Source organism: Scyliorhinus canicula, chromosome 2 (genome assembly GCF_902713615.1).
Source record: "Scyliorhinus canicula chromosome 2, sScyCan1.1, whole genome shotgun sequence".
Classification (NCBI taxonomy): domain Eukaryota; kingdom Metazoa; phylum Chordata; class Chondrichthyes; order Carcharhiniformes; family Scyliorhinidae; genus Scyliorhinus; species Scyliorhinus canicula.
The window spans coordinates 98,334,485-98,348,652 of record NC_052147.1 but is presented as its reverse complement, the minus strand read 5'-3'; the positions used below and the strand labels follow the sequence as shown (position 1 = coordinate 98,348,652).

The following is a 14,168-nucleotide window of genomic DNA, read 5'->3' as shown; positions in this document are numbered from 1 at the left end:
ACTGTCCATACTTCCTCGACGGAGCAGATTGCGAGCTTTGACGAGGTGATAAAGTCGTGTGACCCCCGGGTGACAAAGGCTGTCGTGTAGGGCCCGGAGTCGGTCTACTTGTGCGCTGGCACATGTACCTCGGGAAAGAGCGTCTGGGGGCTCGTTTGCCGGGGCGATACAAAATCCCGTAATTATAGGTGGAGAGCTCGATTCTCCACCGCAAGGTTTTATCGTTTTTGATCTTGCACTGCTGCGTGTTGTTGAACATGAAGGCTACCGACCATTGGTCAGTGAGGAGAGTGAATCTCCTGCCGGCCAGGTAATGCTTCCAATGCCGCACAGCTTCAACGATAGCCCTTGGGCCTCTTTTTCGACGGACAAGTGCCACATTTCTGAGGCATGAAGGGTGCGGGAAAAGAATGCCACGGGTCTGCCTGTCTGATTGAGGGTGGCGGCAAGTGCGACGTCTGATGCGTCACTTTCTACTTGGAAGGGCAGTGTCTTGTCTACTGCGTGCATCCCGGCCTTGGCTATATCAGCTCTGATACGGGCGAAGGCCTGTTGTGCCTCGGCCGTAAGGGGAAAGTGGATGGACTGAATGAGTGGGCGGGCCTTGTCCGCATAGTTTGGGACCCACTGGGCATAGTAGGAGAAGAACCCCAGGCAGCGTTTGAGGGCCTTGAGGCATTGGGGGCGGGGAAGCTCCATGAGGGGGCGCATGTGGTCGGGATCGGGCCCCAGAACTACGTTCTGGACCACATAGTCAAGGATGGCTAAGCAAGTTGTGCTGAACACACACTTCTCCTTGTTGTAGGGGAGGTTGAGGAGAGTGGCGGTGGGGAGGAATTTGGCAAGGTTGGCGTTGTGGTTCTGCTGATCGTGGGCGCAGATGGTGACGTTGTCTAGGTACGGGAAGGTGGCCCGCAAACCGTACCGGTCGACCATTCGGTCCATCTCCCTTTGGAAAACCGAGACCCCGTTAGTGACGGCGAAGGGAACCCTCCTGGTGGCAATGAGTTTGCAATCTGGAGTTAGATTGGCAAAGAGGGAGGGTGGGTCGACCTTTAGGGTCGCAAGGCCACACACCGTGAGGGGTGGTAGGGGCCCGCCAAATTTGAGGGTAAGGCTCTGGAGATTGGTCTGAAAGTCCAGGCCTAGTAGTAGTGCAGCACAGAGATTAGGAAGGACGTAGAGGCGGAAGCCGCTGAATTCTACGCCCTAGACCGTGAGAGTGACCGTGCAGAACCCCGGATCGCAACGGAATGGGATCCGGAGGCCAGGGAGATTCTTTGATTGGCGGGGTGGAACACGAGGGAGCAGCGCCTTACTGTATCCGGGTGGATGAAGCTTTCGGTGCTCCCGGAGTCCAGCAGGCAAGAGGTCACGTGACAATTGATTCTCACGCTGGTCGAAGCGGTGGCCAGGTTGTGCGGACGAGACTGGTCGATCGTCATTGAGGCGAGCTGTGGTCGGTTGTTGCTGGTGTCAGAAGATGGAGAGCGTGGGGGCCCAGGTCATGGAATGCTGTCGGCGTCCACGCCCCGTGGGGAAGACAGAATGGCGGCACCTGAAGATCTTGCGGGGGACAAAATGGCAGCGCCCGTGGGCTGCACGTCGCGGGAGCTGGACAAGATGGCGGCGCCCATGGGCCGCACGTAGACTGATTGGGGGGGGGGGAAGATGGCGGCGCCCACTGGCTGCTCGCGGCCCTGGGACGTGAAGATGGCGGTGCCCACTGGCCACTCGTGGCCCCGGGAGGTGAAGATGGCGGCGCCCACTGGCCACTCGTGGCCCCGGGAGGTGAAGATGGCGGCGCCCACTGGCTGCTCGCGGCCCTGGGAGGTGAAGATGGCGGCGCCCACTGGCCACTCGTGGCCCCGGGAGGTGAAGATGGCGGCGCCCACTGGCTGCGCGTGGCCCAGGGAATCAGTGCAGACTCGATGGGCCGAATGTCCTCTTTCTGCACTGTAGGAATTCTATCATTCTAAAAGCCAGCCCAGGAAGGAGCTGGCATCTCATGATGGTCCCGGCAGGGATTCGGGAGTGTTGCTTAGTTGCTGTATTTGCTAACTGTGAGTAGGAAATAAACAATTTTCGGCTTGCCGTTTCAGGGCTCCTCTGACTACAATACCAATCAAATGATTATTTGTTCTCCTCCAGCTTTTCTCCCCATCTGTAACTTAGTTCAATTACCCTTCCTGAGTGCTTGCAGTCTGAGAGATTAATTAATCTTTAATGCCTGGTCCTGAAAGGCATTAAATAAATGCAAGCCTTTCCCTTTTTTAAAAAGTGACATTGACTGATCGAGTCTGCACTGACCCTTTGAAAGACCACCCTACGAAGGCCCTAACCCCCAGCCTAAGGGGCCAATCCACCTAACCTGCACATCTTTGCACTGCGGGAGGAGGCCGGTGCTCCCAGAGGAAACACACACAGACACTTGAAAAAGTGCAAACTCCAAAAAGTCACCCAAGGCCAGTATTGAACCTGGTTCCCTTGAGCTGTGAGGCAACAGTTCTAACCTAATGTTAGGATGGGTTTCTCAGTGTCGGATTTAGGACCATGTATCTGGTAATTGCAAATTGTTGAGAAGAATTAACCTTGACTGACCCTCTTAGGGTTCAGGCAAGCATTGCGTATTAATCTACGATGAGAAAGTTTGCAGATGTGGTTCAGCGTCTAACCTTTTCCATAAAAAGCTGAACAGGATCCAAACTGTTCAGGTCAAGAGGTAGCACTGAGTCCTCCTGGCCTCCGGGTGTCGCTGTGAGTCCTCCTGACCTCCGGGTGTCGCTGTGAGTCCTTCTGGCCTCCGGATGTCGCTGAGTCCTTCTGGCCTCCGGATGTCGCTGTGAGTCCTCCCAGCCGCGGGGTGTCACTGTGAGTCCTCCCAGCCGCGGGGTGTCGCTGTGAGGTGGATCGCTGCTCCTGAGGCCGGCCGGAGATGCAATTGGTGCGGGAGAGTCTGTGGCGAGTGGCGCAGGAGGCGCGGGGTGAGTGTGAAAAGGGCCCAGAGTCGGGCAGCTTCACTCAGGTCTGCAATTGACTGCAGTCCTATCGTTATTGACTTACTTCAGGCAGCACCATCTTAATTGCCACTAAGGTACCACAACCCCGCTCCTTCGCCTCCTACCGACCCTTTGCTCCATCCCCGTGCCCCCAGGTCTGTGCCACCTTCCCACCTCCAACCCTGTGCCCCCTTCCCACCTCCAACCCTGTGCCCCCTTCCCACCCCCAGCCCTGTGCCCACTTCCTACCTCCAACCCTGTGCCCCCTTCCCACCTCCAACCCTGTGCCCCCTTCCTACCTCCAACCCTGTGCCCCCTTCCTACCTCCAACCCTGTGCCCCCTTCCCACCTCCAACCCTGTGCCCCTTCCCACCTCCAACCCTGTGCCCCCTTCCCACCTCCAACCCTATGCCCCCCTCCCACCTCCAACCCTGTGCCCCATCTCACCTCCAACCCTGTGCCCCCTTCCCACCTCCAACCCTGTGCCCCCTTCCCGCCTCCAACCCTGTGCCGCCTTCCCGCCTCCAACCCTGTGCCGCCTTCCCGCCTCCAACCCTGTGCCGCCTTCCCGCCTCCAACCCTGTGCCGCCTTCCCGCCTCCAACCCTGTGCCCCCTTCCCGCCTCCAACCCTGTGCCGCCTTCCCACCTCCAACCCTGTGCCGCCTTCCCGCCTCCAACCCTGTGCCGCCTTCCCACCTCCAACCCTGTGCCGCCTTCCCGCCTCCAACCCTGTGCCGCCTTCCCGCCTCCAACCCTGTGCCGCCTTTCCGCCTCCAACCCTGTGCCCCCATCCTACCTCCAGCCCGTTTCTCCCAGCCCAAGTTCCTTCCCAATCCCTGCATACTCCATCCCAGCCCACCCTGCACCCCCCACCCCTCCATCACACCCCTACCCCTCCATCACACCCCTAACCCTGGTGACCCATCCCATCCCACCCAAACCCCTGTTCCCCCATCCCAACCCCTGTTCCCCCATCCCAACCCCTGTTACCCCATCCCAACCCCTGTTACCCCATCCCAACCCCTGTTACCCCATCCCAACCCCTGTTACCCCATCCCAACCCCTGTTACCCCATCCCAACCCCTGTTACCCCATCCCACCTGTTATGGGCCAGGGTTTAGAAAACTCCAAAAATATCATGGCGTTCACTTGACCGACAACTGTTTATTAATTTTGGTTATGAGAAGCACAAGGGACTACATTACAGGCCTTAAGCACTTTCAATCAAAAACAAAGTTTATTCCATGAAGTTGTTAACATTTTTAAAAACGCACACAGTAGGCATTTTTATCAACTACAAACAGAAATACCCCACACAGCTACAGTACTATATATATATATATATATATATAAAACCCTTCCTACATTTCCCCTTAAACAGTTCCAATTTAGTAACAAGATCCCAAAAACCAGAAAACCCTTTTCAAAGGTGTGGCCAGCACACAGTACTCAAGACCTGGTTTAGATGCTCTTGTATCCTTTCCAAAACAGGTTTGAATTTCTTCCAGAAAACAATTACTTCTTTTCAAGTTATCACGTAATCTGGAAACAGCTTTTAAAATACAGAGAGAGAGAGAGAGAGAGACAGGACAAGACTTCTCTGTCGGAATCCAATGTGAAAACAAAAGCAAAAAATCCAAAGCCGCAAAACAGGCCCAAACCGAAGCGCAAGTAAAACCCAGGGCCACAGTCCGGCTCCACCCATACAATGACATCACTGAAGCCATGTGATAACACAAGACATCCCTTAAAGGGACATTCCCATGACACACCACATTGCAACCCAAACCATGTGCTCATGTCCCACCTTTCTGGTTCTACGCCTGCCCCCATTCCTCCTCCTCCACCACCTGGCTATTCCCTCCCCCCTCCATTCTGCACCTTCCTCCAGCCCACCCTGACCTCCCACCCCTCTCTGTTCCATCCTGCTCCCGGCCTACACTGCATGGAGGTAACATTCTTTCGATGCCTTTGTAGTTTTCTAACCAGTACACAACTGATTTGGCAGTGCTTTAATTATACTTCTCCATTTCCTTGTGGCTTTCGTGTATCTTCTGGCGATTACTCTGGATCAAGCCTGCACAACAATCTTGTGAAATGTCATCCCTGATAGAGCAGTATTACTTATTGCTGGCTGTGTTTGTAGTATCTTATCAGGCCATCCACTTGCTGAGGGAGCATCGGTAACCCCTCATCTTTGCTGGCCTCATCTCTAATTCAACTTATTTCAGTGATGGTTGCATTCACGAGGTGATGGATCTTGATACTATTATGGGAGCGGCGTTTTCAGAACCCCAAAATGTATCATGGAGTTCAACCAACCTCTCCCTTTAATGTATTGTTGCTTTTAAAGCACACGGCTTGGTCTCCAGGTATGGTATTACAATTATGGACACAGGGGTTTTTAAACCCAAAACAATGTTTATTCCATGAATTCAACTTAACCTTTTTAAATAAACATTAGATCCCTTAACACCCCTTACTTCAAAGACAACCCCGAAAATAATACAACACTAAATAATCCCTCAAAATGTTCCTTCAAACCTCCAAAAGACTTAACACCTTTAAACAGAAACACATCAGGTTAAAGACATTACTATTATGAGTTTAAATGACCCAAATGGTTCAGAGATAGTCTTTCATGGCAGAGATCACAGCAGAATCCAGCTCACTGCAAACACAGACACACCCAAGCTCTTTTCCTCAAAACTGAAAACCAAAACACTGCAAAATGGCTGAGCTAAAAACCCAGCTCCACCCACACTCTGACATCACTTCAGTAATATGAGCTGCCCAATTTCTTAAAAGTACATTGCTTAAACATCCATTTCTTAAAGGTACTCTCACACATGACAATACCTAAATCATGCATTTCTCTGGCGGCAACAGTAAGGCATATACAAGCACCATTTCTCCTCTTGACCTGTATTTCAGAGTGAAATTGTAACTCTACAACTCTGGTGATGAATTTTTCTTTCATTTCTGGGAGTTCTCTTTCGAGCTTTCAATTGGTACTCTACATGCGATATGAATCATTGGTTTCATCGCTACATCAATAGTGATGTGATACTCAAAATCTTCAAAGCATCCAATCATCTCACCAATACACTCTGGATATGTTTGCTGCACTTCTGTCTTGCTTCTGCTTGGCTGGCACTTTTCAATGGGTGCACTACGTTCAATCCTCAGTGACCCGCCCTTTATCTTGTGGTCCACTAAGATCTGTTGCAGGTCTTTGCAACTGCTCAACCCGAGGATAACAGGATCATCTATGTGAGTAACAGAGAAGATACAGTTAACATCTTTACCTTTGTGTGTTCCACTCCTTTGGGTTGTTCTTACCTCAGTTCCCCCAATGCTATTAGCATGATGTTACTTGGTTTCAGAGCATCATTTTTTGGTAACCATTTTCCCCCATATTTTCAGGAAAGATCTTCTGGTACAGCCTTGAGTGGGATGGGGTTACTCTGTGCGCCCATATTGATTGGCAGTGTGATATTTATGGTTGTGGGCTAATTTCCCTCTCTCTGATCTGAAGTGTTATGTGAATTTCTTTTCTTTGGGAAGTGTAGTAATCCACGGGAGGCAGGAGTTCCGTCACCACACCAATAACGATATTACAGGAGCAGCTACAAACAGTGCTGCTAGCAGTCCAGTCAACTTAAGACTGCTCACAAAGCCTACACAGGTGATTATATGGGCTCCCTCAATGAGCTATCATTGAGGGAGCTCATACTCCAATTGGCCAACCAATAAAGCCAATTGGAGTTCATTACAGGCAGTGTCACATCCAGGCATTTCACATGGTTGTATGGTTCCAATGTCTGTTATCTTTTAAACACTTTATCTTCTACCAGGGTATGATGTTTTGGTATCTTTTCCTACTCATTCATCCGGTTGCTTTGCTTCTGGTAATTCCTTTCCCATCTTTTGTCCAGCATATCTTTTCCCCAGTGATTGGCCTTTCCACAAGCTCTGCAGGTTGATCCATTCACTGCAGTTGATCCATCCGTGGGGGTATTTCCTTCTCTCTCTGAACTCCCATGTCATCGTCTACTACTTGTGCCCATTTTTCTCTCTGTCTATGGGACATTCTTTTGATGCTGTTTTGCTCCTGCAGCCCCGCCACCGTTCACTTGACTGAACCGAAGGCTAGATATTTAGGTAGTCAGTGTCTGCATCTGTCTACCCATGGCTTCACGTGCTCTGGCAGTGCCTGCAGCCTGTGATGTTATGAGCTTGTCCTTTCCAGTCAGATTGTTTCTTACTTCAGGGTTTATAGAGTCCTAAACTGTTCCTTGAATTTTTCTGGCTCCATTTTTCAATCTCGTTGAGAAATGTTAACATAGAACAGTACGGCACAGAACAGGCCCTTCGGCCCTCGATGTTGTGCCGAGCAATGATCACCCTACTCAAACCCACGTATCCACCCTATACCCGTAACCCAACAACCCCCCCCTTAACCTTACTTTTTAGGACACTACGGGCAATTTAGCATGGCCAATCCACCTAACCCGCACATCTTTGGACTGTGGGAGGAAACCGGAGCACCCGGAGGAAACCCACGCACACACGGGGAGGACGTGCAGACTCCTCACAGACAGTGACCCAGCCGGGAATCGAACCTGGGACCCTGGAGCTGTGAAGCATTTATGCTAACCACCATGCTACCGTGCTGCCAAACCTGGTTCCTTTCTCCAGCTTTGAAATTCAGTCAGTGGATCCCGTGACCTAACTTTGGCTGGGGACATACTAAATTTTTCAGAAGTTTTGTGTCTATTTTTACTATCATCCTCACTGATTTCCCACCCTCAAATAAATCTACTTCCTCTCCTGCCCACAAAGGATGGTCGTGAAAGGTGTTAATAAATGCAAGTCTCTCTTTTAAAAAAAAATAACATTGAACCAAATAAGACAGTATAACAGTCAACCAAATGCTGGACAGAGGTAAAAGTTTAAGGTATACCGTACAGGAAGAGCGAGAGACAGAGGTTATAGGGAAGTAGTTCCAGAGTTTAAGGTCTATGCAGATGAAGACACGTGGTCGAGCGATGCATGAGGCTAAAACTGGAGGGCAGCAGATACCTCTGAGGTTACTGTAGCTGAAGGAGATAACAGAAATAGGGAGGGATAAGACCCTGTGGATTTTGAAAATGAGAAAGAATTAAGTATCAAGGATTGGCTTCCCCGGAAGGCAGTATACATCAGTGAGCAGGTACAGGGGTGATCGTGCAAGTTTCGCTAGGAGAAACAAGCATTGGGTGATCTGAAGTTTGCAGAGGGTGGATGATCGGAGGCCAGTCAGGAGAGCATTGAATACACCATGTCGAGGAAGCAAAGGCATGGATGAGGGTTTCATTGTAGATGAGCTGAGGCAGGGCCGGAGTCAGACAGTGTTGGGAATGGGCAGCTTTACTAATGGCGCGGATATGAGATCCGATGTTATCGAGGTGATGACTTGGGCGTTGGAGTGGATAAATCATCGGAAAATTAATGAAGCAGCTGAGGATGATTGGACCTAGGCCATTATCTGGAGGAACTCCTGCAGTGAAGTCATGGTGTGGAGGTGATTGACCTCCAACAATCACACCTGCCTTTGTACCAGGTATGACTCCAGTGGCTCAAAGAGTGCAGTGCCAACAACACTCCAGGGCAAAGCAGCTCATTTGAGTGACTCCTCATCCATCACCGTAAACATTTGCACCTTCCAACACAATGGCAGCAGTGTGTACCGACTACAAGCTGCACTACAGCAACTAACCGAGGCTCCTTCAAAAGCACCGTCCCAACCTGTGGCCTCTGCCACTTAGAAGGACAAGAGCAGCTGATTCATGGGAACACCTCCTGTCTATAAATACACCATTCTGACTTGAAACTATATTGCCGTTCCTTCATTGTCAGTGGGACAAAATCCGAGAACTCCCTAATAGCACTGTCTGTGTTCCCACAACACACGGTCTACAGCGGTTCAAGAAGGTGGCTCATCACCACCTTCTCCAAAGCAGTTTGGGATGGGCAGTAAATGCTGGGCTAGCCAGCAATGCCCACACCCCTTGCACAAATAAAAAAAGAGTTTGGAGAGGAAAGAAGGTTGGAGATGGGGTGGTATGTTCTAACCACAAAAGCATCAAGGGTGAGTTTCTGTGAGGCAAGGAATGATGACAACAAATAACAGATTTAAAGAGAGACAGTACTTGAGCAGAAAGGAGTATTAACAAAATCAACAAACATGAAGGCTCAAAGAACTGGATGGTCGACATTTTAATGTGATGGGTACAAAGGGGCAGGAGGTGGCTCTCATGAACAAAGTGAGCTTGGAGTAGGTATGAGAAAGAATAGGAGAGAAACTGGGGATAGATGCAAATTCAGGGAAACATCAGAAAGGGGGTGCATTAGAAAGGGTTACCCTCAGGAGGACATGGGGAATCGATGGAGTAGAGGTAGCTGAGCAGATAAGGTAGGGCACGTTTGCACAGTGATTAGCACTGCTGCCTCACAGCGCCAGGGACCTGGGTTCAATTCCGACCTTGGATGTCTGTGTGGAGTTTGCACTTTCTTCCCATGCCTGCGTGGGTTTACTCTGGGTGCTCCGGTTTCCTCCCACAGCCCAAAGATGTGCAGTTTAGGTGGTTTGGATATTCTAAATTGTTCCTTGGTGTCCAAAACGTTGGCTAGGGTAATGGGGGTGTAGGCCTGGATGGGGTGCTCTTTCAGACAGTCGGTGCAAACCCGATGGGCCGAATAGCCTCCTTCTGCACTGCAGAGATTCTTTGATTCTATTAGCTCAATCTTGGTGGCACAGAAATCCATCCCCCCAAATCTCCTCCAGCATTCAGCTGGGGGAACTGCCCTTCACTAGCTCTATTCTCGGATCGATTCTGGCCTTGCACATTCCCCCTGTGTCTGCATGGGCTTCCTCTCACAGTCCAAAGATGTGCAGGTTAGGTGGGGTTACGGGGCTTCAGGAATAGGGCAGGGGAGTGGGCTAGGTAAGGTACTCTTTCAGAGGGTCGGTGCAGACGTGCTCAATGGTAACGCCTGGGATGTTGTTCATGGGGTATTCAGCGATGGTAATGCCATTGTATGTCAAGGGGCAATGGTTAGATTCTCTCTTTTGGAGATGATCATTGTTTGCCGCTTGTGTGGCGTGAATGTTATTTGCTACTCGTCACCCCCAAGCCTGGATATTGTCCAAGTCTTGTTGCATATGGATTTTAGTATCTGAGAAGTCACGAATGGTGCTGAACGTTGTACAGTCACCTGCGACCATCCCCACATCTGACCTTATGATGGAAGGAAAGTCATTGATGAAACGGCTGAAGATGTGCCTAGGACACTACCCTGAGGAACTCCTGCAGTGATGTCCTGGAGCTGAGATGACGGATCTGCATCCATCACAACCATCTCCCTTTCTGCCAGATATGATGGCATGGTAGCACAGTGGTTAGCACTGTTGCTTCACAGCTCCAGGGTCCCAGGTTCGATTCCCGGCTTGGGTCACTGTCTGTGTGGAGTCTGCACATTCTCCTCGTGTCTGTGTGGGTTTCCTCCGGGTGTTCCGGTTTCTTCCCACATGTCCCGAAAGATGCGCTATTAGGTAATTTGGACATTCTGAATTCTCCCTCTGTGTACCCGAACATGCGCCGGAGTGTGACGACGAGGGGATTTTCACAGTAACCTCATTGCAGTGTTAATGTAAGCCTACTTTAAAGTTTAAGTATAAGTCTACAATAAAGATGATGATTATTATTATTAATGAGCCGTAGCCAGAGAATCACCTATAATGATTCATCTTTCCACTCCTCCATTACGTCTATAGTCCCCCAAAGGATCTGTGCTTGGCCCTGCCTTCTATTTCCCATCTACGTGCTGCACCTTGATGATATAATCGAAAAACACAATTGTAGGTTCCACATGTTCAACATTCAGCACTATTTCACCACTATCTCTCTGGGCCCCATCGCCATTTCTGACCTGTCACATTGCTTGGCTGACATCCAGAATTGGATGAGGGGAAATGTCTTCCAAGTAAATATTGAGAAGACTGAACCCATTGTCTTTGGACCCTGCTACAATTCCATTCCTTGGGCACCATTTCCATACTCTTTGCAGACAACTATCTGAAGCCAGCCAGACGTTTTGCAATCCCAGTGCTGCAATTGATGTCAAGATTAACTTCCACACATCCGCTCCATTACCAAGATTCTGCACACTTCCTCCTCTGTGACCTTGCCTGACCCGTACCCTGTCTCAACTAATCTGCTGTTGAATCCCTTATCCGTGCCTCTGTTACCTCTTGGCTTAACTATTTCAATTTCCTCCTGGCTGACCGCCCATCTTCCACCATTGTGCACATCCAAAGTTCTGCGGTCCATATCCTAACACACACCAAGTCCTATTCACCCGCCAGCTCCTGTGTGCTCCCAGTCTCGTAAGACTATAATGGAAAAAAATATTTATTTCAAATCCCTGCATGGCCTCATCCCTCCGAATTTCTGTAACCTCATCCAGCTGTACATATCTTTTCAATCTCTGCACCCTTCAATTCTGGTTTTCTGCATCTCTGACTTAATCAATCCAAATTAATTCTTGGTGGCCATGGTCTTAGTTGCCTGGGATCAAAGTGGAAATTCCCTCCCTCTGTCTTCCTCCTTTAAGATGTTCCCAGAAGATGACCACTGCGACCAAATCTTGGGTCATCTGCCCTAATAATTCCTGTGTTTAGTTGTCAAATTTTGATTGATGTAGCACCTTGATGATATCATCTAAAAACACAATTGTCAGGTTTCACATGATGATGCACTATATAAATACTGTGGCTACCAGAGCAGGTCAAAGGCTACGAATCCTGTGGAGAGTAACTCACCTCCTGACCTCCCACCCACACACACAGACACGCAAAGCCTGTCCACCATCTACAAGGCACAAGTCAGGAGTATAATGGAATACTCTCCACTTGCCTTAATGAGTGCAACTCCAACAACATTCAAGAAGCTCAACACCATCCAGGATAAAGTAACACGCTTTATTGGCACCCCATCTACAAACATTCCCTCCCTCCACCAATGACTCACCGTAGCAACAGTGTGTACTATCTACAAGATGCATTGCAAGAACTCACTAAGGTTCCTTAAGCAGCACCTTCCAAACCGACGACGAGTACCATCTAGAAGGACAAGAGCAGCAGATACCTGGGAACCCCACCACCTGGAGGATCCTCTCCAAGGCACTCACTATCCTGACTTTGAAATACATCGCCGTTCCTTCGCTGTCGCTGGGTCAAAAACTGGAACTCACTCCCTAACAGTACTGTAGGGTTATCTACACCACAGGGACAGCAGAGGTTCAATAAGGTGACTCACCACCACCTTCTCAAGGGCAATTAGGGATGGGCAATAAACGTTGGTCGAGCCAACGACACTCATCCCATAAAATAATTTTTTTAAATGCTTGAGACGTTCTGCTATGTTGTATAAATTATTATAAATGATAAAAACATGTATTGTTGCTTTCTCGCTAAAGGCTCCAATCTCTACTTTGTTTGCAGAGCTGTACTTGAATGACTCAGTCCCTTACTTAGACCAGCCCCCCACACCACTGGAATTGCAGCGAAGCTGGCTGTGTCCCAACAAGCCCTTCATTGTGCGGAATGCTATTAATCACTGGCCAGCAGTCTCCAAATGGACAGCCTCCTACCTTAGGTGTGTTTCTAACTCCATTTGCTTATTGTCCTTTTGTTTTACTTCAGTTCTTCACATTCAGTACTTCTTTTCTGGACCTTTTTATTTCTGCATACAGCCTTAGCCACGATTCCGCGACTGCAGATGTGCACTGAGACCTGTCGACTAAGCTGTCTGCAACTTTGCTGTCTGTCTTGGCGTGGGATGGTGCGAGATGAGAACTTTTTTTTTCTTTTCCTCAATTTCCGTCAATTGTCCTTGCCACGATTTTTAAATTTTCATCTTCGTTCTCGCCCCTTCCTATCACTGTTCCAGCACTACAACCCACCAAAATATCTGCACTGCCCTAATTCTGACCTCTTGGACACCTCTGGTTTTAATCGCTCAGCCATAGGTGCTATGTTTTGAGCTGCCTATCTCCTAAGCACTGGAACGTCCTCCCTAAACCTCTCCCTGCTCTCCTCCCTTAAGACGCTCCTTAAAACCTACCTCTTCCGCCAAAATGCTTGCTCATCCACTCTAAATCTTTCTGTGGCTGAATGGAAAATTATGTTTGATAAAGCTCCTGATAAGCACCTTGGACTGTTTTGCTACTTTGAAGGTAGCATAAAAATGCAAGTATTTTCTAGCATGTTTAACATTCAGGTGTTTAACTTGCAGAGAAATGGTTGGAAAGCAGATGGTGAGTGTGGCGGTGACCCCCAACGGTTACGCCGATGCCGTGCACGAGGGCCGGTTTGTGATGCCCGAGGAGCGGCGAATGCCATTTGCAGACTTTTTGGACATCGTAGAGGGGAAGCGCACTACGAGCGGAGTGTTCTACGTGCAGAAACAGTGCTCGAACCTGACGGAGGAGTTTCCTCAGCTCCTGCCGGATATAGATCCCCACATCCTGTGGATGAGTGAGGCCCTAGGTATTGGAGTGCTGAGCGAAGCGTGGTGATCACAGTTTAGCTTATTTTACATTGCACGTTTGTCAGGAGCTCACATCGGAGATCATAGAAATAAAATGTTAAATTACTTTCTCCTCTTTCCATATGATCCACCAGCCCATACCCTCTCCGGTTATGTTCCCATCACTAAGATGGTGATGGTTGAGAAGTGGGGCCTTTTTCATGGGTCCCCAGGCTACGCTCTTTTCATATCGAGGATGTTTTTTTGTGGGTGTTAACTACCTTATTTTATGTATTGGTTGTGCTGATGGTGAGACCGTAAAGCAGACTTCAGACTCAGCTGGAGACTACTGCAGCATTCATATGTCCCAAGGTAGTCTGCTTCGGACGGAAGAAGATAGATGGGTGGGGGGGGGGGGGGGGAAGACTCCTGGAGTAGCAGCGGCCACACCCACTCCTCCTACTTCCAGAAAAATAAAGAGGTCACCTACCTACCTCTGGTCTGGTCAGACGGATCGCCTGCAGACCATCCAGTTGGAGGGGCCGCAGTGTCTGGGGGTGGGGGGCAGTGGATGGAGCAATAAGTTATTCCACC

The 14,168-nt window shown here is 49.5% G+C and overlaps 1 protein-coding gene across 2 annotated transcripts in view; it reads left to right on the top strand.

Moving 5' to 3' along the window:
- The first annotated feature begins 2,836 nt into the window (after positions 1–2,836).
- The window catches only part of jmjd7 (jumonji domain containing 7), a 41,609-nt gene continuing 30,277 nt past the window's right edge, over positions 2,837–14,168 (top strand). The window contains exons 1-3 of one of the 2 annotated variants that reach the window (XM_038783914.1): positions 2,866–2,984; positions 12,548–12,701; positions 13,341–13,594. In XM_038783914.1, coding sequence (XP_038639842.1) covers positions 2,936–2,984; positions 12,548–12,701; positions 13,341–13,594 — 457 coding nt within the window. In that variant the 5' untranslated portion in view covers positions 2,866–2,935. Of the gene's footprint in view, positions 2,985–12,547; positions 12,702–13,340; positions 13,595–14,168 lie in introns of both variants that reach the window. The other variant, XM_038783921.1, reaches the window with a different exon arrangement.